Consider the following 25854-nt stretch of genomic DNA (forward strand, 5'->3'; position numbering starts at 1 on the left):
CACATCCACGTTGCAGAAAAGAGGTTTATTTTTTGTCATGACATTCCTATCACTTTTGCTAATGATCTTGCAACTCTGTGGAGAACCAGGAGCTGTTAATGTTAAAGGAATGGTTTGCTTCTAAGGAAAACTCTTGTAATGGTACAATGACAAGAAAAATTATCAGACTGATCTAAAATCCCCAGGGGAACTTTCTTTTAGTATTTTGATTCTGCTTTTGGGCACTGAAATATCGACAGTGGCCAATCAACTAGAAAATAAGGAAGGGTCAATGTAGTTTTCACTGAGTTCACGGTTTATTATTTTAAAAGGCATCATTATACTATTTGTCGGAATTTACTGTTTAACCAGAAAAATATAACTGGTTGTCCGTGACTTAAATTATTGTGCTCGTAATATGAAATTCATTGAAAAATAATTGGTGCTAGGAATGTGATGAAATCTTCTTGCTTTCAAGACAAGTCACAATGATGAGATCAAGGAGTTTAGTCTTGGAGAGGAAGGACACAAAATTCTGGAGTAACTCAGGGGGACAGGCAGCATCTCTGGATAGAACAAATGGGTGACGTTTCACGTCGAGCCCCTTCTTCAGAAGAAGGGTCTCGACCCGAAACGTCGTCCATTCCTTCTATCCAGAGATGCTGCCTTTCCCGCTGATTTACTCCAGCATTATGTGCAAACCAGCATCTGCAGTTCCTTCCTACACTGTCCTGGGGAGAATCTGGTTTTGTTGGTAGTCCATGTATTTTCAGTTTGTGAAACTTTCAGGGCAAATACTAGTTTCTTATTATTTAAAAGGTTAGCTGTGCCAAAAAAAAATGATTGAATGAAAGTTTACTACTTGGAACTGCAATCCTCGGCTAATGTATGTTATTATCTAGAAATAATATGAATTCCACAGAACCAAAAACTCTAGGTTGCCATAGTTCAATTGTTAAATCTCTGTGTTTGGTTAAAAATCAATTTTATTTTTCTTGGGGATCATTTCAAAATTTTATTTTACAGTTAGTCTAAATTGGAAACATCATGTGATATTCAGTTAATTATTTCATTGTGGTTGGTGGATATCAGGTTTTGGCCCTGAAGGTGTATCACTGGAACTGAAACCAGTCACTGTCCAAATGTGTCGGGCAACAATTGGCTCCAAATTGATTTTTATCACATTCAGTAATAGAAAATGTATTTGTCTGAACCCAGTGGTAAGTGCATACAGTATTGCTTGCTTTCAAAGGTTTCAAAGGTCTTTTATTACAAGATACACTAACATGCGAATTACCATACTGCCGAACTCAGAAAAAAGCAACAAGACACACAACTACATAAAAGTTAACATAAACATCCACCACTGCAGATTCCCCACATTCCTCACTGTGATGGAAGGCAATAAAGTCCAACCTTCTTCCTCTTTATTCTCCCATCCATCGAAGCTCCCGCATCGGGGCGGTCGAAGCTCCCGCGTCGGAGCGGTTGAAGCTCCTGCGGCTTTGTGTTCCCGAAGTCGGTCTCTAACCAGAGACTGTGAGCTCCGCAATGTTAAAGTCCACAGGCACCCGCGGTTGGAGCCCCAAAGTCAATCCCCGACAGGGATCGCGAGTTCCGTGATGTTAAATCCGCAAGCTCCAAGTCGGTCTCCAGCAAAGACCGCCAACTGCTCGATGTTAGGCCGCAGTGCGGACGGAGATACGATATGGAAAAAAATTGCAGCTCCGTCGAGGTATGAGATTAGAAAAAAATTCCCCCAACTCCCCCCCCCCCCCCCCCCACCCCAGCCCCCACATAAAGCAAGCTAAGGAACACTAAAAACATACATTTAACACATATAAACAAACAGCAAAGAAGGAAGGGACAGACAGACTGTTGGCGAGGCAGCCATTGCTGGCGCCACCCTTTCTTTACTGGAAGTATCTTAACATTTTTAGCTAACAGGCCAGTTAATTTGCAAAGGAAAAATTACCTCAAGCCAGGTTTTTTCCCAAAGTGTTGCAGATTACTCCCATTTTCCATGAAAGCTTTTCCGTTACTGTCACCCGATCTCTCGTGTCCTTAGCTCTGCTGGATAACTGTAAAGAAACATGAACAGCAATATTAAATAAAATGATTTTTGTGAGGGAATACAGTAGATTGAAACATTGATATATTTACTGAAGAGTATTTTAGGCTTTTTACCCCAAATTCAGCAGCACAGCCTGGAAACGGGTAACCAGATGTACAGATAACGATCGTTGAACGGACCTTAGGGGAGGGAATGACAAACGTTATTACCGATTGTCCGCTATAACTGAGTAAGGGAGGCACCCCATCCACCTAGCGGTCACTTCGTGACACAATGAGTTGTTTTGAAATTCAAAGTTTTCATCTGCTTTCCGTGGACACGGCTGGGCGATATTCTGCATTGTTGCATTGACGCCACATTGTAGAATCCATGCTGAACAATGGAAGAACTATAGACAAAAGTTCAGGCACAGGTTAGAAATAAGCTCTACAGAATTTGGTTGTGAATAGTAGCGAACGTTGAATTTACTGAAACTCAATGACCATCCCCCATCCTCAACAATGGAAAAGACAAGGCTTACATTGGCAGGCATCTTCAAAAGGGAAGATATCACTGCCAAGTGAACAATCTAATTTTACCATCACCCATGGCCCAACTATGATAGAAAGACATCCTCTGCCGATTCATTTCCCTTCATATGATTTCACAAAATAGCACATTCATGAGGATGTAGGCCCCAACAATATTGTGGTTGTGGTGCTGAAAGCATGGCGTCCATTGTGAACTAAGGCTCTTGCCCTGCTGCTCCAGAACAGCTACAGCACTGGCAGTGTCCTGGCAAAGTGGAAGGGCCATCCTGCAAAAGCAAAGAATGAAGCCTGTCTAGACACTTACAGCCTTATGAGTCAACGCCCCATCAGCAAATTGATGGAATATGTCACTGATTGACACTCTCTTGAGATTTCTGGACAATAAACTGTTCAGTGATGCTCAGTTGGCATTTTGCCATGTCCACTTAGTCTCAGAACTCATTACAGCCATTAAGTGGAGCAAAGAGCTGAATTCTAGAGATAAAGTGTGGATGATTACACCGGGCATAGAAGTAACATTTGACCGAGGAGTCCTGGTAGAACGATTAGGAATCAGGGAGCAATTCCCCACTTACCCAAGTCCTATCTATTGCAAATAAAGATGTTTGTGGTTCAATGGCAGCTTCTCGGAGCCCTTTCACACCCGCAGTGGCATCAAACAAGGCTGCGTCCTTGCTCCCACACTCTGGGATTTTCATCGCTCTGCTCCTGAAACATGCCTTCGGCACCACAACAGAGGGGATCTACCTGCGTACTAGATCAGATGGCAGGTTCTTCAACCTCACCCGCCTCAGAGCCAAGACAAAAGTACGTGAAGCTCTCATCAGAGACATGTTGTTCGCCGATGACGCAGCAGTTGTGTCCCACACACAGCAGGAACTACAGTCACTGATGGACCGCTTCTATCGGGCTTGCAAAGACTTTGGGCTGACCATCAGCCTGAAGAAGATGAACATCCTAGGGCAGGTTACAGAGCTGTCTCTGGATACCACCAGGATACCGCCTGTCATCACCATCGATGACTATCAACTCGATGCTGTTCATCAGTTCACGTACCTCGGCTCTACCATCACCGACAACCTCTCCTTGGACACAGATTGACAAGAGGATCGGGAGGGCAGCCACAACTCTCGTTTGCCTCACAACTCGAGTGTGAATCAACCCAAAGCTGACAGTGAAGACAAAGATCGCAGTCTACAACGCCTGTATCAGCAGCATGCTGCTGTACGGCAGTGAGACATGGACTACATATGCCAGACTGGAGAGAAGACTCAACGCCTTCCACCTTAGAAGCATCCACTGTATCCTGGGTATATCCTGGCAAGACAGAGTGTCCAACGCCGAGATTCTGTCTCGCGCTGGCCTTCCCAGTATGTACACTCTACTCAGGCAGTGCAGGCTGTGGTGGCTGGGCCTTGTCCACCGCATGGAGGATGGCCGTATTCCAAAAGACATCCTCTATGGAGAGCTGACATCTGGAAGGAGAACGTTACAAGGATGTCTGCAAGAGAGATTTGAAGGGTGCTCAACATCGATGTGGAGTCCTGGGAGAGCATTGCAGCTGACCGTACAAGGTGGAGAGGTACCCTGAACCAACATCTCAAAACGGGGGAAGAGAAACTGATGAACGCAACAGCAGACAAGCGGGCACGCAGAAAGGAGCGCAGCAACTTCAACAGACCAGAGACCACACACAAATGTGACCTTTGCGACAGAGACTGTCACTCTCGTATTGGTCTCTTCAGCCACAAGCAACGCTGCTCTAGTCAAGGTTTGGAGCAAGCAGCCAACAACTAGGATGCATCACCCATGGTCAGCCATGACCGAGGGGGGCCTACTACTACCTGGTTGTTGAAAGTCAGCCATCTTCTCCTCAAAACATCATTGTAGTCTTTACCATATTCATCTGCTTTATCATAAGCCTTTCCTCGCTCGTGGCAGAAACGAGAATGCAGCTGATGTATTGCACAAATTTAATTTACAGTTCATTAGAAAATGTTCCCAAAATACACCGAGACTGGACAACATTCAGCTAATAGGTTATGTTCGACAATAATTCACACCGCATGGATTCAGGACAATGACAACCTCTAATGAAGATCAAGGCAATCTACTTGATATTCAGTGGTATTAACATTGCCAAATCCCCATTAAATATCCAGGAAGTCACCAGAAACTTATTCAGCTGTATAAATAGTTCAACATTGAGATTAGAAACATAGAAACATAGAAAATAAGTGCAGGAGTAGGCCATTCGGCCCTTTGAGCCAGCACCACCATTCAATATGATCATAGCTGATCATCCAAAATCAGTACCCCGTTCCTGGTTTTTCCCCATATCCCTTGATTCCCTTAGCCCTAAGATCTAAATCTAACACTCTCTTGAAAACATCTAGTGAATTGGCCTCCACTGCCTTCTGTGGCAGAGAATTCCACAGATTCACAACTCTCTGGGTGAAAAAGGTTTTTCCTCATCTCAGTCCTAAATGGCCTACCCCTTATTCTTAAACTGTGACCCCTGGTTCTGGACTCCCCCAGAATGTTCGGGAACATTTTTCCTGCATCTACCCAGTCCAATCCTCTAAGAATTTTATATGTTTCTATTAGATCCCCTCTCATTCTTCTAAATTCCAGCGAATACACGCCCAGTCAACCCATTCTTTCATCATATGTCTGTCCCGCCATCCCGGGAATTAACCTGGTGAACCTACACTGCAATAATGTCCTTCCTCAAATTAGGAGACCAAAATTGCACACAATACTCCAGGTGCGGTCTCACCAGGGCCCTGTACAACTGCAGTAGGACCTCCTTGCTCCTAAACTCAAATCCTCTCACAATGAAGGCCAACATGCCATTAGCTTTCTTCACTGCCAGGTCCGAAGCTGGATATCGTGCAATGAATGGTTCACATCCTGACCCCCCAAATCCAGGAATGTGCTAGGATCTCCTCCATCTATGTGGATGAGTGCAGCTCCCATCGCAGTTCAGTGCCATTGACATGTCCCAGGGTCTTGATCAGCATCATAAACATTCCCTACTGTTAGGTTACCTTACCATCCAATTGCAAAGTAACTCTGCTGGCACTTGCCCATCCCAGTTTTATCACCAGATGGTCAAATGCATCAGGGTCCTGAGAAGTCCACAATGTAGGTGGGGAATTGTACATCACTCCCATAATCTGTTCACCAAAATACTGGAACTCATTAACAGTACAGGGTTCATACTCGACGTCAACTGCACTGGTTCACCTGGTTGAAGTGCAAACAGCATCATCTTCTCAAGAGCAATGAGGGATTAGAGAATAAATGCTGGATTTACACAAATCTCTTGTAAAGACTACCTCACTATACAGGTGAAACATTCCGATTAAAAATGTGTTAAGGGCGGAGCAGCAATAGAGTTGCTGCCTCACAGCGCCAGAGACCCAAGTTCGATCCTGACTATGGGTAGAGTCTGTGTGGAGTTTGTACGTTCTCCCTTTGACCATGTGGGTTTTCTCCAGGTGCTCCAGTTTCCTCCTATGCTCCAGAGACACACAGGTATATGGGTTAATTGGCTTCTGTAAATTCTACATTGGCCCTAGTGTGTACGATACTCTTAGCGTATGGGGTGCAGACTTGGTGGGCCAAAGGGCCTATTTCCACGTTGTATCGCTAATGTCTAATGTGTAAAAGGGATTAATTCACTATGTTCCTTGGAAATTGATGCCATCTTGAGTCCTGGTACACACTGTACAGATTGAATCATGTTTAGTAGTGGAATATCAAGGATAGTTTGCCACATGCAGAGTGGCTAAAATGCATGTAATGAAAAAGCAGTGCCCAGCATTTGCTGACAGAGAGCTACAGAAATAGACTAGAAATCAGTTTGTTTTTTTACTGGAAGTGTCAGGTAGATAATGAAAGTGGCCCTGTTCCAGCAATTTAAAAATTGTTAAATTCCATTTTAAGTAAAATGCTCAAAGATATTTTAGCTTAAAAATGAACAGACAAATTTTACCACATGTTCAGATTAAAATTACACCTACGTCAAACAAACTAACCTGATGCAATTATTTTTCCCCGGTAAGGTACTTAAAGAGTTACAATAGTTTAGTTATGTAGTAAATCTAGCTGAAATAATTTGTTGTTTCAGTAAAGGCACGAATCCATAACATTTGCATGAAAAAGCTAGAATCCCAATATCTGCAGATTCTTAAGTGAGAATTGAATATTCTGACAGTACCAAACATCTAAAGAAACGAGGATTTAAATTTTTTAGTTTCAGGCTATATTAATTCAATGTTTTTATTCAAATATAATTTTCAATAAAAATCCATCGTTTTCATAGAAAAATATTCACAATTGTTGCCAGTTTTAAACATGACAATCCATTTATTTGATGCAGACAGTGGCATGTTAGAATATTTGCATTAATCTACAGCCTGAAGATAATCAGCATAATATAGTTCAACAGTCTGTGACTGAGCTTTGGTCTATCTTGGGATCATTTGGGAAGTGTTTCATATCCCTTCACGTGAAAATGAATCTCGGCTGTGATCTTCTACTTGGTGCTAACCATTTGCTACACATTTGCTAATATTGAACTAGCTCAGAAAGGCACATGTACTGTAGTTATTTCCTTCCGAGTTCAAATAATTATGGTGCAAGCTTGCAGCAAATATTTAAAAGATACGGAAGCACTAAAGAGTCATAGATTTTTACAGCATGGAAGCAGACCCTTAAGCCCAATATGTCCATGCCAACCAAGATGGGTAACTGTGCTGCATTTGACCCATGCACCTCAAAACCTTTCCTATCCATGTACCTGTTAAAATGCTGCTTGAGCACTGAAAAATTAAAAGCTAAAACAGTTCAGTCTGATCAAAACTCAAATATTCACTCGGAACCTGATTGAATCTGATCTGAACGCAAACTAAACAGAAATACAGTACTATTGAGGGTGTTTTAGCCCAGTGACCAATGAAAATTTTCTAGGAACTATTAAGCTAGCTTTGAAATTTATTTATATTCATGACCCAACATATATCCAAGTCCTTCCCAAAAAGCTCACAAATTGAAATAATTATAAACAATGATAATTTAGTTACCACAACTAATTTGTCAGAAAATATTGCAATCCCCAGAGAGATTGAACTCTGCATATTTGTCAGCTATTCAGGAGAAAATTCTAAATGAATAACATCTCTTATTACTGGTATTGAAGGGTACAGATTACACTATAAACATAAATATGGGCTGCTGTGAAGAATCAAATTGTTATACATCAAGTGCAGTCCAGTAACTCAAGTAATGCTGCAACGGATTTTGCAAAATATCTCCTCTGGAGTTATAGGGTCTTAGAGTTTGTATGATATAGAAACAGGCCTTTTGGCCCACTCCATCAATACTGACCATCATGTGTGTGTATGCTACTCCCACTTGGCCTTAATTCAAGTCAAGTCAAATTTATTTGTCACATACACATACACGATGTGCAGTGAAATGAAAGTGGCAATGCCTGCGGATTGTGCACAAAAAAAGAATTACAGTTAAAGCATATAAATAAAGTTAATAAGTTACTATAGTGTAGACAAAAATTTAGTCTCTGGGGTTATAAAAGTTGACAGTCCTGACAATTCCATATCCTTTTATGCCCTCCTCATTAAAACACCTGTAAAGATGCCGTTTAAATGTTGTTACTGTTCCTGGCTCCACTAACTCCTCCAGATACCAACTACTGTGTGAAAACATTACCCCCTCAGATCTTCTTTAAATCTATATGTCCTCTAATTTTACACACCCTTCCAGGGAAACAGACACTGGCTATAAACCCTATATATGCCTCTCATATCAGGTCATCTCTCAGTCTCCTTCGCTCCAGGAAGGCCTATTCAATCTCCCCAGATAATTCACACCCTTCCACCCAGGCACCATCCTTGTGATTCTTTTCTGTGCCATCTCCACCTGTGGACCAGAAAACCACACAATGCTCCAAGTGCGGTCACATCAATGTTTTGTACAACGAAAATATGACGTCCCATATTCAGTGATTTAGCCAACGAAGTACGCCATATGCTTTCCTCACTACCCTGTCTACCTGCACTTCCATTTTTGGGGAACTACATACTTGTAACCCCAGGTGTCCCAGTACAACAGCACTCTCCAGGCCACTCCAGAGGAGGTAGTTAAGGCAGGTATCATCACAACATTTAAAAAAACCATTTGGACAGGTATGTGGATAGGATAGGTTTAGAAGGATATGAACTAAATGCGGGCAGGGGGGCACTAATGTAGATAGGGCATGTTAGTTGGTGTGGGTGAGTTGGGTCGAAGGGCCTGTTGCTACGCTGTATGACTGTATAACCAGTCCTATCTTTTTCCATAACTATCTTGAAGCTAATAGAATTATAGCCACTAATCCCAAAGTCCCCCCCCCCCCCCTTGTCTTTGACAGATTAACCACTTGGCCAGCCTCATTTTCTAATAAAGATTGAGTGTAGCCCCCTTTTCCCAGTCAATATCATGGACGTTAAAATCAGTTACTATTACAACTCTGTTATTACTGCACACATTTCTTTGATTTCCTTACATATTTGTTCCTCTAGTTCCTGCTGACTATTGAGGTGCATATGGTATAATCCCGTCAAAGTGATCGCCCCTTTCTTATTTCTAAATTCTACCCATATAATCTTGTTGGATGATTGCCCCCCCCCCAGGATTATCCTAAATTAAGTACTGGCATAACGTTCCCCCAAATCAACTTTGCAACTTCACCTGCTCTCTTACTTCTACCTATGTCATGTTCTGTGGGATTTGAAGCTTTGATCTGATTACACAAAGTAGCTGTAATGGGGATGCAAGTCAATCTTTTCCATGGTGGGCAGGTGTGTTATACGAGAATTTTGCCCAAACAGTCTGTGACCCATAGCGCTCTGGCCATGGGGGGGGGGCTTGCTGGGATGCAGTGCTCTGCCATTGGTTATAGTTTGAATTTGGGAGCAGCACCCGGCAGTTATTTCAACACCTGATTTTCTTACCTGTATAAAGGCAGGCGCCAGTAAGCCAGGAGTTGGTTCAAGTTCATGTACGAGAGGGGTTCACTGACAGGCTGAGTCACGATCCGCCACGTACGGAGGCAGAGAGAGAGAGAGGTGTGTTGCTGTAAAACTGGACCCCAGGCATACCAAGACAAGTATTGTTTTTGTCCTCTCTTGCCAATAAAACTGATTTGTAACTAAATAGACGTGAGCCTTTTTCTGTTCTGTAGTCAGATCCTTGAACCTGTTCCCTTGCAAAAGGTTGTCGCCAGTTACACGGGACTTTTGTTCCTCAGCATGAATGGAATAATATTTAAAGTAGTTGCAATTTTAGTTCAGCAACTTTAAACACTTGGTGACTCCATTTTGTAATAGTACACAGTTTACCAACTGAGATGAGGGCTAGAAAGAAATGGATGACCCTTATGAGGATTCTCCAAATCCAATATTGAGGTAGAATGTCAGCGCGTCAAGTAGAACCTCTGTTATCCTAAGAATGTCCCTGGAAGCGCTACAGTAACTTTACGAGCATTTACAATGTGAAGATATTGTCACAAATGAGAGCGTGGCACAGTGGTCCACCTGGTAGACCTGTCTACAGCTGCAGTCCGAAGAAGGGTATCGATCCGAAATGTCACCCGTTCATTCCGTCCACAAATGCTGCCTGACCCGATGAGTTACTCCAGCACCTTATGTTTTACACATAAGCTACCCGGGTTCAGTCCTGGCCTCCAGTGCAGCCTGAGTGTTTGCATATTTTCCCTTTGACTGTAGCAGCTCTTTCCGGGTGCTCCAGTTCAATAATTCAATGGCACTTTATTGTCACATGTACAGAGGTACAGTGACATTTTTGCATACAGTTCAGTAAAAGTATTACTATACGTAAGCACAATGTTAGTTTAGTATAAGTGTATACTCTGAGACAGTGTATAAGACTCACCATGTTTTGGCGCTATTCTTCATGATTCAAGTTCAAGTTATTGTAAATGTAGAGTTCTTAACTTGGCCATAAGGGCCGTTGTACTTTTCTTCCCTCACCTCAAAAATGTGTGGGATCTGAGTTAATTGACCACCATAAATTGTCGCCATTGGGTGGTTGATTGTTAACATCAAGGGGGAGTTGATGAGAATTTGGGAAGAATAGGTTAAAGAAATAAAAATAATGAGCAATGGGATGTATTGTGAACTGACAATAGACTCGACAGGCCAAAATAGGCCGCTATGACACAAGGAAATAGAGTAAATTTATATCCAGTACCACAGGCATGGATGTAACCCACCTCCCTTTCTGTTCTGGTGCCAGGAAAACTATGATTCAAGGAAAAGACTTGTCTCACCTTCTCCACCATGCTTGCACATGCACAGACACACACTCACACACATGCGCACGCACCCACACACACATGCACACACAGTGGAGCACTTTGTTAGCTCTCAATAACTCTGACCTCATCATTCATTGTCTCAGTTTATTTATTTCAGAAGGTCCACATGTTCATGGAGACTTGTCTAACGTGTTGAAATTCCCCCCCCTCGTTATAAATTATAGATAATCCTTTTTACCCCACCCCCACCAACTACCATGAACCAATTACTCATGCAAGAGGCTAAACAGCCTGCATTATGTAATTTATGCACTATTGTAAAATGTGCACGACATCCAAAAATACATGAAATTAATAAACCCAGCAATCTCCAAACCAGAAATCTTTTTTAGAAGATTAGTTTTTATCTTTCTTCTACCATTCCAACTTGCCTAAAGGTTAGAAGCTTTCTCTGTCGATCATTACGTTTCTTTGTCCATTGGAGACTACAGTAAACAGTACCAGACTCCTAATTTCACATTTTGATTAGCTACAATCAGGCTGCCCACGTATAATTGAACCTCCTTTGCTGATTGTTGGCATGCATAATTCACACGCTGGAAGTGAGCAGCCGGGCAAGGATGTGCTTTCCTTGATCAGATGTCATGACTCACATTCCTGTCATCATCAATCACATATGTGTTCAGGTACATTGCACTTTACCTGAAAGCAGCACTCCAGGAAGCGGGTGTAGATTATCAAGGTGTCTTGCGGAGCTGGGCTCATCAATTTCTATGTGTAGGACGGAACTGAAGATACTGGTTTAAACCGAAGATAGACACAAAAAGCTGGAGTAGCTCATCTGTGGAGAGACCTGAAAAGTCACCTATTTTCTCCAGAGATGCTGTCTGACCCACTGATTTACTCTAGCTTTGTGTGTCTATCATCAATTTTTATATCAGGCCCACCGTAGTCTATTGTGTCTATCTTAATCAGGTATCTTAATAATGCATCCTGAAAATACTTTGTAAATTGTTCTGTTATTTGCGGGGATACTGTTAAATTGAGTATCCTTTATTTTGAGCTTTAAGTGGTATTGAGGGTTTTTTTAACAAAAATCTTGCTTTTTTTACATAAACTATAATAGAATTGGATTTAGTGTTCAGTTCATTAATTTCATGTACTTTTGGAGGTCTTGCAACAGCAATCATTGTTTTGAGAGCTCTTGACATTTCAAATGTGAGTTATAGAGTCAGTGGTTCCAATTACACTCAACTGTATGAATTTACTGCATTATGTTTTTATGAACTGCGTTGAATTTCACTCAGTGCACCAGGGGGCTTCAAGGTATTCCACCAATATTAGGATCCTCCTTTGTGTCTGTCAGTTAGAAGTCCTCATGCTCCAAAGCCTCATGCTCATATATATGATATATGATAAAGCCGTGAGGTAGCTGGCCATTCTTTTTTTTTCCTTTGTCCCAAGTTAAGGGAAGGCATTTTTGCTCACAACAGAGACTTAAAAATGGCAACAGAATTGAAGGAAAGCCAACCCTATATTACCTTCTCTTCCTTTCTCATTTATTTTTCCTCCCTCATTTCTTTTTCCTCCTGAATAGGGAGGGTCAAATGCATGTTCATGAACAAGCTGTATGACAGATGTGTTACACTAGATGACGATTACCCTTGCCAACAAAACCCTAGTGTCAAAAAATGTAACAACTTGTATTTGTTACCACTTCCTTGATCCTAATAACTGCCAGTGGAAAGATGTCCAAAGCCAACAACTAACATGACACATCATTAGACAGCTAAAAAAGTTATTGTGCCAATTGCAGCCTAACTGGGGCAGCACGATGGGGCAGCGGTAAAGTTGATGCCTAACAGCGAATGCAGCGCCGGAGACACGGGTTCGATCCCGACTACAGGTGCTGTCTGTACAGAGTTTGTACGTTCTCCCCGTGACCTGCGTGGGTTTCCTCCGAGATCTTCGGTTTCCTCACACACTCCATAAACGTACAGGTTTGTAGGTGAATTGGCTTGGTAAATGTAAAAATTGTCACTCGTGGGGATAGTGTTAATGTGCGGGAATCGTTGGTCAGCGCGGTCCCGGTGGACCGAAAGGGCCTGTTTCCACGCTGTTTCTCTAAAGTAAACTAAACTAAACTAACCAATGTAGGTCCGATTGGTAATTTAAAGATGTACATGGGCAGGATATGTCACATGTGTACTGGCATTTTCATCAGTAAACGGTCAAAACATTTTGCAACTTTGTCCTTTTTCAATTTGCAGTCCACACTTCACTGGAGGATCGAGTTTCTACTGGCACAACCTTAGCCTTACCTTCGGACTAGCCTGCACCCACCCTTCAATAACTCGGGTGTGGGTCAGTTGGCTGTAGTTTTTCCTTGGTTGCAGATGCCTCTTTGACGCAAGCCAGCTGACCAATTATTTCTACTAATCAGCCACCTAGATGGCACAATTGACTCTTGCACTTGGTTCCCACTTGTTTATCAAGCTTCCTACAGTTAATTCACATAGCTATTGTTTGCTCAGTCTGAAGAAGGATTTCGACCCAAAGCGACACTTATTTCTTTTCCCCAGAGATGCTGCCTGGCCTGCTGTGTTACTCCAGCATGTTGTGTCTGTCTATTGTTTTTCTGTAACTGATTAATGATCAATTAACAGGGTCCTGGGACAACAGTTCCCACTGATTTACATTGTGGCCCTGCTGTTATCTATTTCAGATACTTTTTGGTTAATCAGTATTTTCTTACTTTAATGGCAAGAATAGTACCACATAACCTTTAGATTGTCTTTTGCATTTCTGTTAAAAATTAAATACAATTGGATTGAGAAAGATTGCAACTAATTGAATACATTTGAAAATTGACATGGTAGTGGCAGCATTAAAAAAATACTGTAATTGCAACCAATAAATCCTTTTCTAATGTAGAAAAACGTTAAAAAAATTAAATACTGTGAAAATAGAATGTTTTAACTTAAATGCATTTTTAGTTTTGGCTTTCCTTTGAGAGAAATTATGGAATGGCATCAATAGTGAGATCTAATAAACACAGGAAGTCATCAACATCAGAGGGTGATGAAGGCCAGATTTTTGGTAAAAACAGCAGCATTTAATGGCAGACCCTTCATACAATTCGCACCACAGCTGATCAGCCAACAGTTTATTTTTATGACAGTTTAGGAATATTGCCTGGAAAATAATTTAATGGAATTTGCTTGTTAAAACCTTTCTGTTACAATGCATTTGAAAACCGTATTTAATAGAAAGAGAAGTACATGCAGATCTACACTTAGCAGTACCCTCGACTAAAGTTGTTTTTTTCTTTCATATCAACAGATGCAGCAGCTCTTCTATGAGAATTATGAGCACAACAAAAAGGGGTGGATTCAGGATTTGCACAACAGCAAGATTCATAATGCTATCACACTCCATCCCAATAAAAGACCCTCCTATCAATATAGACTGCATAACTACTTGCTAACCCGAAAGGTTTCAGAGCTTCGTCATCGCACCATCCAGTTGCATCGAGAAAGCGTTTCCATGAGCAAGCTCAGCAATACTGAAGTGCGCACGGAGGATCAACAGCTAGGTATGATGCCTTCTTTTATGCGTTTCCAGCCTGAAGACAGAAACGAGGTCCTTGAATGGGAATTTCTGACTGGGAAGCACCTTTATAGCATGGTGGAGACACAAATCCCTAGGCAAGGCATCAACAGTATGCTGCGTGCAGCCCTGGATGACTGTATAATGCAAGTAATGGAAATGATCAACTGGAATTCTAAGACCAGGGGACGTGTAATTGAATTTAAAGAAATTCAATATGGCTATCGCAGAGTTAATCCCATGTATGGTGCGGATTACATCCTGGATCTGTTGCTACTTTACAAGAAACATAAAGGGAGAAAGGTAACTGTTCCTGTGAGACGCCATGCTTATATTCAACAATCGTTCAGTAAACCATTCATGAAGGAGGCTGAAGAACTTAATGCCAGAGAGCTTGCAGAAAGCATAAACAGCGAGGCTCAGTCATTCTCCTTCCTCTCAAACTCACTGAAGATCTTTTCACCGTTCCAATTCACAGAGAGCACCAAAGAGCTGAAGCAGCGTAATGACCAGAAAGTTCACATCCTAGTCCCCCTCACTGGAAGGTACGACATATTTGTTCGGTTCATGGAGAACTTTGAGAAAACTTGCCTTATTCCAAAGCAGAATGTAAAATTATCCATATTGTTATTCAATTCTGATTCAGTACCAGACGAAGGCAATCACATGGAGTTAATGAATGAGCTCAGCCGAAAGTATTCTAAAGCAGATATGACCATTCTCCCAATGAGGGGAGAGTTCTCCAGAGGCTTGGCCCTAGAAATGGGCTCCTCTTCGTTACACAATGACAGTTTGTTGCTCTTCTGCGACATCGACTTACTTTTTATTCCAGACTTTCTGCAGAGATGTAGGGACAATACAATTCAGGGAGAACAAGTTTATTTTCCTGTAATCTTTAGTCAGTATGACCCAAAAATAGTTTATGGTGGGAACCCTGTAAATGATAACAACTTTGTTTTCACGAAGAAGACCGGTTTCTGGAGGGATTATGGCTTTGGAATTGTTTGCATATACAAGAGCGATTTATTGCAAGTTGGCGGATTTGATACTTCCATTCAGGGTTGGGGGCTAGAGGATGTTGATCTTTTTACTAAGGTGATCTCTTCCGGCTTGAATGCATTCAGAAGTCAAGAAATTGGGGTTGTCCACATTTACCACCCTGTTCACTGTGATCCTAACATAGATCCTAAGCAATACAAGATGTGTCTAGGGTCCAAAGCAAGTACATTTGGATCGACAATGCAGCTAGCTGAACTCTGGCTTGAAAAACATCTAAATGGTGGATACAACAGAACTATATCCTGACATTCAAGCTCCTTATCTCACTCTTCAAAGGGTTTTACCTCAGATTTTTACATTGTTATGCTTTTGGTTCTCCAGTCACCTCTTCCAAAGAAGATTTTCAAAGCATTAAGACAAGGTGAATAACATTCATGAATATTTTAATGTCCAATGGAAAGTGCTTTGAAAATAGGTTATTTTGATCTTTGCCTAAAAGTGGGGAGATTCAAAACACTTGAGAGTACTGTCAGTCGTATTTCTCCTGCAGGCTTTGTAAAAGTGCTTCGTGTGTCAGAATCTGAACTCCAAAGTCAAATCTGATACGTTGGAAATAATGCCACAAAAGTGCTTTAAGCTTCAAGTGGGAAAGAACTATTGTAGACTTTTTAATTTATGTTCAGACTTTAAAATTGTTGACATTCACCATCTGCAGTATTTTTAAAAAACTACTGTGCCCTCCATAATGTTTGGGACAAAGACCCATCATTTATTTATTTGCCTCTGTCCTCCACAATTTGAGATTTGTAATAGAAAAAAAAATCACATGTGGTTAAAGTGCACATTGTCAGATTTTAATAAAGGCCATTTTTATACATTTTGGTTTCACCGTGTAGAAATTACAGCAGTGTTTACACATAGTTCCCCCATTTCAGGGCACTACAATGTTTGGGACACAGCAATGTCATGTAAATGAAAGTAGCCATGTTTAGTATTTTGTTGCATATCCTTTGCATGCAATGACTGCTTGAAGTCTGCTGATTCATGGACATCACCAGCTGCTGGGTGTCTTCTCTGGGGATGCTCTGCCAGGCCTGTATTGCAGCCATCTTTAGCTTATGCTTGTTTTGGGGGCTAGTCCCTTTCAGCATATAAAATGCATGCTCAATTGGGTTCAGATCCGGTGATTGACTTGGCCACTCAAGAATTAACCATATTTTAGCTTTGAAAAACTCCTTTGTTGCTTTAGCTGTATGTTTGGGATCATTGTCTTGCTGTAGAGTGAACTGCCGGCCAATGAGTTTTGAGGCATTTGTTTGCACTTCAGCAGATAGGATGTGTCTATACACTTCAGAATTCATTACGCTACTACCATCAGCAGTTGTATCATCAATAAAGATAAGTGAACCAGTCCCTTCAGCAGCGATACATGCCCAGGCCATAACACCTCCACCACCGTGTTTCACAGATGAGGTGGTATGCTTTGGATCTTGGGCAGTTCCTTCTCTCCTCCATACTTTGCTCTTGCCATCACTCTGAGATAAGTTAATCTTCGTCTCATCTGTCTACAAGACCTTTTGCCAGAACTGTGGTTGCTCTTTTAAGTACTTCTTGGCAAACTGTAATCCGGCTATCCTATTTATGTGGCTAACCAGTGGTTTGCATCTTGCAGAGTGGCCTCTGTATTTCTGTTCATGAAGTCTTCTGTGGACAATGGTCATTGACAAATCCACACCTGACTCCTTAAGATTGTTTCTGATCTGTCGGACAGGTTTTTGGGAGTTTTTCGTTATTATAGAGAGAATTCTTCTGTCATCAGCTGTGGAGGTCTTCCTTGGCCTGCCAATCCCTTTGCGATTAGTAAGCTCACCAGTGCCCTCTTCTTAATGATGTTCCAAACAGTTGATTTTGGTAAGCCTAAGATTAGGCTGATGTCTCTAACAGTTTTATTCTTGTTTCTCATACTCAAAATGGCTTCTTTGACTTTAATTGGCACAACTTTGGACCTCCTGTTGATAAACAGCAATAAAAGTTTCCAAAGGTGATGGAAAGACTGGAGGAAAGACGAGGTGCTGGGAGCTCTCTTATACCTGCATTAAGGAGGCATTTAAACACACCTGAGCAATTACAAACGCCTGTGAAGCCATGTGTCCCATACATCATGGTGCCCTGAAATGGGGGGACTATGTATAAACACAGCTGTAATTTCTACATGTTGAAACCAATTTTTTTTTAAACGCCCTTTAATAAAATCTGACAATGTGCACTTTAACCACATGTGATTTTTTAAATTAAAATCTCAAATTGTGGAGTACAGAGGCAAATAAATAAATGATGGGTCTTTGTCCCAAACATTATAGAGGGCACTGTATGTGAACAAATGTATGATTGTATGTTTGCTTTTAAAAACTTTTATGTGGGAATATATTCTCGCAAGATTACAGGTACTGGTGACCAAGCTCGAAATGTCAGAAAATGTATGTATTCCGTATAATGTGTACAACGAGTTTAGATGACTCCTGGTTTCTTCAATGGAAACATGCTGCAAGTAGGCATGTATCTTCATTCCTTTAGCTTTGTGTCTTTAAATGCCCCTACAGTTTGCCGCTTAGAAATCATCTGAGAACAATCCTATTTATAATAAAGTATCTGCATAACATTATTTCACTTCCTAAACATGGTTGGATTGTTTTTGTCGATTTTATGAAAATCATTCATTCGAGGGACAACTCGCTGCTTTAATGAAGGTGTTTTATTATTTTATTCATGATTTTTGCATTGGTCGAGTCATGTGTGGAAATACCCAGATCTACAGCTGAAAATAGATTGGAAATTTTCTGAAAAGCCATTGTTACTGTGCACCTGAAATCCCCCTACTTTTCCATGGTTACTTTACCCAGTTGCTCCTTGTGCCATATTTCAGTTTGCTGCCACTTGGGGTGGAATATTATTGTTCTTAGAGCAACCAAAATGGCCAGAGTAGCTAGGTTGGGTCTTTAAGAAGATGGATCTGTGAAATCTCAGTGTGTCATGGTAGTGAGTCAGTGCAACATCTTGAGTTGAAATTAAAACAGACAGTGCTGGTAACATGCCCATCTGGGGAGAGGAAAGTAGGATTGACACCAGAAATGGAAAAGTAAGATAAATGTGCTTTTAGTTGCAGAGGGAGGGAGAAGGGTAAAAAGATCAGAGGGAATATCTATGTTGGATACAGACTGAGGCTGTCCAGATGATTAATACCTTTGTTCCTTTGATGATTTAAAGTGAGACAAAGAATAGACCAGTTCTGAACCAAACATAAGGTTGGAAGACGGTTGGTGGCTGAAGCCAATGTCCATTGTGGGAGTGGGTGGAATTAGTGGTGGCTATCAGGGTCACATTAGTAGACTGAATTTAGTAGTCATCGCCCAACCTGTGTTTGGTTTCTCCAGTGTAGAGGATACTACCAAATGCAGTGTACTAAATTCAAAGAAAGGCAAGTAATTTGCAGCTTCACTTTGAAGGGTGGCTGGGTCCCTGGATAATGCAAAGAAATAAGATGAAAGAACAAATGTTGCTGAGAAAATGCTGTGAGAAGGGGATTTGCTTTGAGGGAATACTCCCTCGGAAAGCCAAAAGAAGGGGGGGAAGATGCATTGAGAGGTGGAATTTTAATAAAGGTGGTGGGGATTAAAGAGGAATGTGGAGGCAGGCAGGGTAGAGGGCGAGAGCCAGGGAAATCTATACTTGGTTTCATCACGAAGGGAGGGGAACCACATTAACAGAGGTGGCATCTATACCCAGCCTGTAAGTTTCCGCTCTGCTCTTTGTTCCAGCAGGACTTAATAAATAGTGTAGATTTTTAATGTAATTTTCTCTTTTATGTACAATGTCCCAATTCAAAGTTGCCAGTCACTTGTGGGTTGATGCCAACAGAGTGGCATAAAGATCAAGGTCAGTTTAGTCAATCAACACTAAATGACTTAGACGAAGGGATTAAAAGTACCATTAGCAAATTTGCAGATGATACTAAGCTAGGGGGTAGTGTGAATTGTGAGGAAGATGCAATAAGGCTGCAGGGTGACTTGGACAGGTTGTGTGAGTGGGCGGATACATGGCAGATGCAGTTTAATGTAGATAAGTGTGAGGTTATTCACTTTGGAAGTAAGAATAGAAAGGCAGATTATTATCTGAATGGTGTCAAGTTAGGAGGAGGGGGAGTTCAACGAAATCTGGGTGTCCTAGTGCATCAGTCAATGAAAGGAAGCATGCAGGTACAGCAGGTAGTGAAGAAAGCCAATGGAATGTTGGCCTTCATAACAAGAGGAGTTGAGTATAGGAGCAAAGAGGTCCTTCTACAGTTGTACCGGGCCCTGGTGAGACCGCACCTGGAGTACTGTGTGCAGTTTTGGTCTCCAAATTTGAGGATGGATATTCTTGCTATGGAGGGCGTGCAGCGTAGGTTCACTAGGTTAATTCCCGGAATGGCGGGACTGTCGTATGTTGAAAGGCTGGAGCGATTGGGCTTGTATACACTGGAATTTAGAAGGATGAGGGGGGATCTTATTGAAACATATAAGATAATTAGGGGATTGGACACATTAGAGGCAGGAAACATGTTCCCAATGTTGGGGGAGTCCAGAACAAGGGGCCACAGTTTAAGAATAAGGGGTAGGCCATTTAGAACGGAGATGAGGAAGAACTTTTTCAGTCAGAGAGTGGTGAAGGTGTGGAATTCTCTGCCTCAGAAGGCAGTGGAGGCCAGTTCGTTGGATGCTTTCAAGAGAGAGCTGGATAGAGCTCTTAAGGATAGCGGAGTGAGGGGGTATGGGGAGAAGGCAGGAACGGGGTACTGATTGAGAGTGATCAGCCATGATCGCATTGAATGGCGGTGCTGGCTCGAAGGTCTGAATGGCCTACTCCTGCACCTATTGTCTATTGTCTATTGTCTATAACACGGGTTTGGGGATGAGAGTTATTGTGCATGCCACCAAATAGTTATCTGGGGAGGAGAGAGTTCAGGCGGGAGATAAGAGTTTGGGGAGAGGTAGAGGATTATGATCACTATACAATACTTAAGCAACCTCAAAATGCTACAAAATCCTGCTTCTGTATGGAGGTCCCAGAACAGGATGAAGATCATCAACGGAAGAAGCTAATTCAATTTATTTCTCCACAGATGTTGCCTGACCTTCCAGAGCATGGAAACAGTCCCTTCCACTCATGCCAATTTATACCAATTTATACCAATTCCATTTACCAGCACTTGGTCTGGATTTAGGAGTGTGATTTTTTTTTTAATCTTCTCGTGGATAATTGCCAATCCATGGATCTCTCAATCCCTGAAGCCTTTTAATACACACACCAAGATTCATAATTAATCTCCTGTTTAGCATCCCTTAATACTCACAATTTTGCACACCTTCACTGCCATTTATTTTTCCTTCCAATCTGCTCCGGCCAACACTTCTTCGGTGATCCTGGTTTGCAATATGAGTTTGGGGAAGAAAGCCTTTGAAGCAAGTTTAGTAATGCAAGGTCATTCATCAGTGCACAATTGATCAATTAATTGAAAGGTAGAGCATGGAAAAAGGCCCTTTGACCCACCGAGTCCACGGTGACCGGATATCACACCAGTTCTATGATATCACATTTAAGCTTCCACTCCGTGCACATTAGGGGCAATTTGGAGAAGCCAATTAACCTACAACAGGTCTTTGGAAGGTGGGAGGAAACCGGTGCACCTGGAGGAAACCCACAGGGTCTAAGGAGAACATGTAAACTCAACAACGAGAGCACCTGAGGTCACGATCAAACCCAGGTCTCTGGCGCTGTAACATTTCTACCAGCTGCACCATTGTGCTGCCCTTAATATTTGACCCTCTGGTAGAGCTAAAGATTCAGGCCAATAAACTAAAGTGAATTTTTAGGCATCTTACAAATGTCACATTTTAGTGCAGACTAGGACATTAAAAATGTGTACGCCTAATGCAGAAGGGTTCAGAAATTGCACTGAGCTGTTACCATTGAACGATGTGTGGTTTAAAACAAGCAGGAATAGTGGGCAGTGGGCAGAGAGCTCTGGACAGACAGCTTTCAACTTGCAGTTGCAACTTTTTCAGGTTAAAATGCAGGCGATTTCAGAACAAATAGATCTGCAGCAGTGGAAGGTCACCAATGATGTTGCAGAAAATTAGTTCATGAGGGAGCACATTCACTAAATGTGTGACAGTGAAAAAAACAACCACACATGCTGTTTGTGTGTGTCACTTTCTCATAAATAAGGGTTTTCAATTAGCATTGCCCTTTAAATTATTTTGAACAATCATGTCCCAGAAATGTTAGAAGCTGACATGCTGAGCACATGAAGAATTTTATTTTTATTTCAGATTTTCAGCATCATCAGTATTTTACTTTTGCTTCATAGGTTTAGATATTTTTCTTTTAGATTTAGAGATACAGCACAGAAACAGGCCCTTCGGCCCACCGGGTCCACGCCGCCCAGCGATCCCTGCACATTAACACTATCCTACACACACTAGGGACAGTTTTTACATTTGCCCAGCCAATTAACCTACATACCCGTACGTCTTTGGAGTGTGGCAGGAAACCGAAGATCTCGGAGAAAACCCACGCAGGTCACGGGGAGAACGTACAAACTCCGTACAGACAGCACCCGTAGCCAGGATCGAACCTGAGTCTCCAGCGCTGCATTCGCTGTAAGGCAGCAACTCTACCGCTGTGCCACCGTGCCGGTATTTTGGTATTTTGCCTCTCAAGATGCACATAACAACACCATAAAACTAAGTTGCAACATGGAAGTCTAATTGCCACTCAGTCCCTCAAGCTGCATTGCAAACAATCCACAAAGGATTATAGTGCACCATTAAACCTCTTTCCTTACCACTTGCCTAATTAATTTTTAACATATAGTACAAACAGCATAGATAATGAAGACTCCCTCTGTTGTTGCTCGCAAGCTATCAGGTCAGCTCACTTGTGGGAGACAAATCATGTCTTTGTAAATCTATCCTCTGTTCTGGTAACAAAGTGCTACAACATGAAAATATATTCAATTATACAGTAATTAAGTAGCTTCGTCACACGTGCTCAATCTTCAGTGAAGAAACAATTGAGATAAATGGAAGATATCTGCACCATCACAAAATCAATCATCCTTGCAAAAGCAGAAACATGGGGAATGAAAATGAAATTATTCCATATCAAAATCAAACCTAAAAAAAATAAATGGAATGCAATTAGACTCAAAGAGAGGGGGAAAAAAACACTTTTGTATCTGATGTAGAAAAAAAAAAGATTTCTGAGTTGGAATTAAGGAGTCAGATGAAATAAAAGTGGAAGAGAAGATGAAGAGTCCATCAAAGTCAGCACAAAGCACTGCATGGCACAGATCTCCCTCCTACTGTCACTTACTTGGCTGAGTAGTCCCAAAGCTACTGGAATCAAACCACAGCCAGCATGTGGTGTTCCTGAGGAATGCTCATCGGCTTAGTGTAGAGGAGCGTTTGCTAATGAGAGGTTTCATGCCTCCAGACATTGCACTGAGGCTGAAGCTACCTCGGCCAGAACAGCATCTATGTGCATCATGGGGCAACGAGTCTGGAAAATAAATGTAATAGTTCCAGGAATCAACCCAAGACTGAAACAACCTGAGGGGAACCCTGAACACTTGTGACAAAGCCAAAGCACTGATGTCAATCTCTGCCCTGAATGGAGTTCATACTCAGCCCTCAAATCATATAGAGTCGTGCAGCACAGAAACAGGCCCTTCTGCCCAATACGTCCAAGCTAACCCCGAGTAAGCTAGTCCCGTTTGCCCGTATTTGTTCCAAATCCTTGTGTTGGAAGGTTTTTTTTTCCTTTGTCCGTCCCCTTTGTCCTGTTTTCACACCTTACGCTTTCTTATCTATCACCCTCTCCCCTGACATCAGTCTGAAGAAGGGTCTCGACCCGAAATGTCACCCATGCCTTCTCTCCAAAGATGCTGCCTGTCCTGCTGAGTTACTCCGGCATTTTGTGTCCCTCTAAACCTTTCCTATCCATGTACTCATCCAGGTGTCTTTTAAATGATATCCAGATGCTGAAACAAAAAAGGTGACGTGATGGTTGCTAAGGCATAAACAATAAATAATAGAAGTATCTCACAGCCTGCATAATGTGGAGACACATTAGAATGTTGTTCATCCAACATCATACCATAAAGAATGATTGTCGTTCATTATATGACTTCCATTTGGAAAACAAAGCAGGTGCCGCCCTAATTGCCTCAAATCTTTATAATGTATTGGATGTTGGTATCTTGAGTCATACAGCATGGAAACCAATCCTGCAGCCCAACTTGCCCATGCTTACCAAGATACCCTATCTACGCTAGTCCCACCACATTTGGCCATTATCCCTCTAAACCTCTCCTATCCATGTTGGCTGTGGAAGACCTTCATTATCACCTCTTCCATAATCCAACAATGGACTATTGTGGGTTCCACCTTTCCTGAGTCATCGGTGCTGGCTCTGATTTGTTTGGTACCTTTTCATACCTCTATTTTCCCTCTCCCCTGACTCTCGGTCTGAAGAAGGGTTTCGACATGAAATGTCACCTATTCCTTTTGACCCGCTGAGTTACTCCAGCATTTTGTGTCAACCTCTCCCTGCAGCTAATACACCCTAATCCAGGCATCATTCACGTAAACCTCCTCTGCACCCTTTCCAAAGTCACCATTTCCTTACAGTAATGGGGCAACCAGAACCGCATGCTCCAAGTGTGGAGCTCCAACCAGAACTCCAAGTGTGGCCTAACCAGTCCTGTAAACCTGCAGCATAACTTCCTCACCCTTGTACTCAATGTCCAGACCAATGAAGGCAAGCATACCACATGCCTTCTTTACCACTCTATCTACTTGTGTTGCCACTATCAGGGAGTTAGTGACTTGGACCCCAATATCTCTCTGTACATAGGTGCTGATAAGGGTCATGCCATTAATTGTATGACTTCTCTTTACATTCAATCCCCCAAAATGCAACACCTCAGTATTCCTTAGATTAAATTCCATCTGCCATTTCTTCACCCATTTCTGTAACTGATCTACACTGATGGGCCAAAACATTATGACCATCTGCCTAATATGCTGTTGGTCCTCAGTGTGCCGCCAAAATAGTGCCGACCCGCTAAGCAGCGGGCATGAACTCTACAAGCCCCCTGAAGGTGTCCTGTGGCATCTGGCACCAAAACATTAGCAGCAGATCCTTCAAGTCCTGTAAATTGTGAGGTGGAGCCGCCATGGATCGGACTTGCCGATCCAGCACATCCCACAGATGCTCAATCGGATTGAGATCTGGAGAATTTGGAGCCAAGGGCAACACCGTGAACACTTCATCATTTCCTCAAACCATTCTTGAACAATGTGTGCAGTGTGGCAGGGCGCATTATCCTGTTGAAAGAGGCCACTGCTATCAGGGAATACCATTGCCATGAAGGTGTGTACCTGGTCTGCAACGATGTTTAGGTAGGTGACACGTGTCAAATTGACATCCACATGAATGGCCGGACCCAGGGTTTCCCAGCAGAACATTGCCCAGAGCATCACACTCTCTCCACCGGCTTGTCATCTTCCCACAGTGCACCCTGGTGCCATCAGTTCACCAGGTAAACGGCACACACGTACACGGCCATCCATGTGATCTAAAAGAAAACGGGACTCATCGGACCAGGTGACCTTCTTCCACTGCTCCAAGGTCCAGTTCCGACGCTCGCGTACCCAATGTAGGCGCTTTCGACAGTGGACAGGGGTCATCATGGGCACTCTGACCGGTCTGCGGCTACGCAGCCCCATATGCAGCAGGGTGTGTTGCACTGTGTATTGTGACACATTCCTCACGTGACTACCATCAAACGTTTCTGTGACTTGTGCCACAGTAGACCTTCTGTCGGTTGCCCTCACGCATCGATGAGCTTTTGGCGCCCAACACCCCGTCGCCGGTTTGTGATTTGTCCCTCTTTGGACCACTATCAGTAGGTACTCACCACTGCTGACCGGGAGCACCCCACAAGCCTTGCCGTTTCAGAGATGCTCTGACCCAGTCGTTTGGCCATAACAATTTTGCCTTTGTCAAAGTCGCTCAGGTCTTTGCTCCTACCCATTTCTCCTGCATCCAACACATTAACTTCAAGAACTGACTGTTCACTTGCTGCCTACTATATCCCACTCCTTGACAGGTGCCATTGTAATTCACTTCACCTGTCAGTGGTCATAATGTTTTGGCTCATCGGTGTACATTCCACTGTATACTATTTGACAGCTTCCTCACAGTCCACAACCCCA

At 42.4% G+C, this 25854-nt stretch overlaps 1 protein-coding gene across 1 annotated transcript in view; it reads left to right on the plus strand.

Moving 5' to 3' along the window:
- The window catches only part of LOC144591984 (chondroitin sulfate synthase 3-like), a 238496-nt gene extending 220313 nt beyond the window's left edge, over positions 1-18183 (plus strand). Inside the window, exon 2 of the mRNA XM_078396091.1 lies at positions 14270-18183. Coding sequence (XP_078252217.1) covers positions 14270-15841 — 1572 coding nt within the window. The 3' untranslated portion in view covers positions 15842-18183. The remainder of the gene's footprint in view (positions 1-14269) is intronic.
- The last annotated feature ends 7671 nt before the right edge of the window (positions 18184-25854 follow it).

Source organism: Rhinoraja longicauda, chromosome 3, assembly GCF_053455715.1.
Source record: "Rhinoraja longicauda isolate Sanriku21f chromosome 3, sRhiLon1.1, whole genome shotgun sequence".
Classification (NCBI taxonomy): domain Eukaryota; kingdom Metazoa; phylum Chordata; class Chondrichthyes; order Rajiformes; family Arhynchobatidae; genus Rhinoraja; species Rhinoraja longicauda.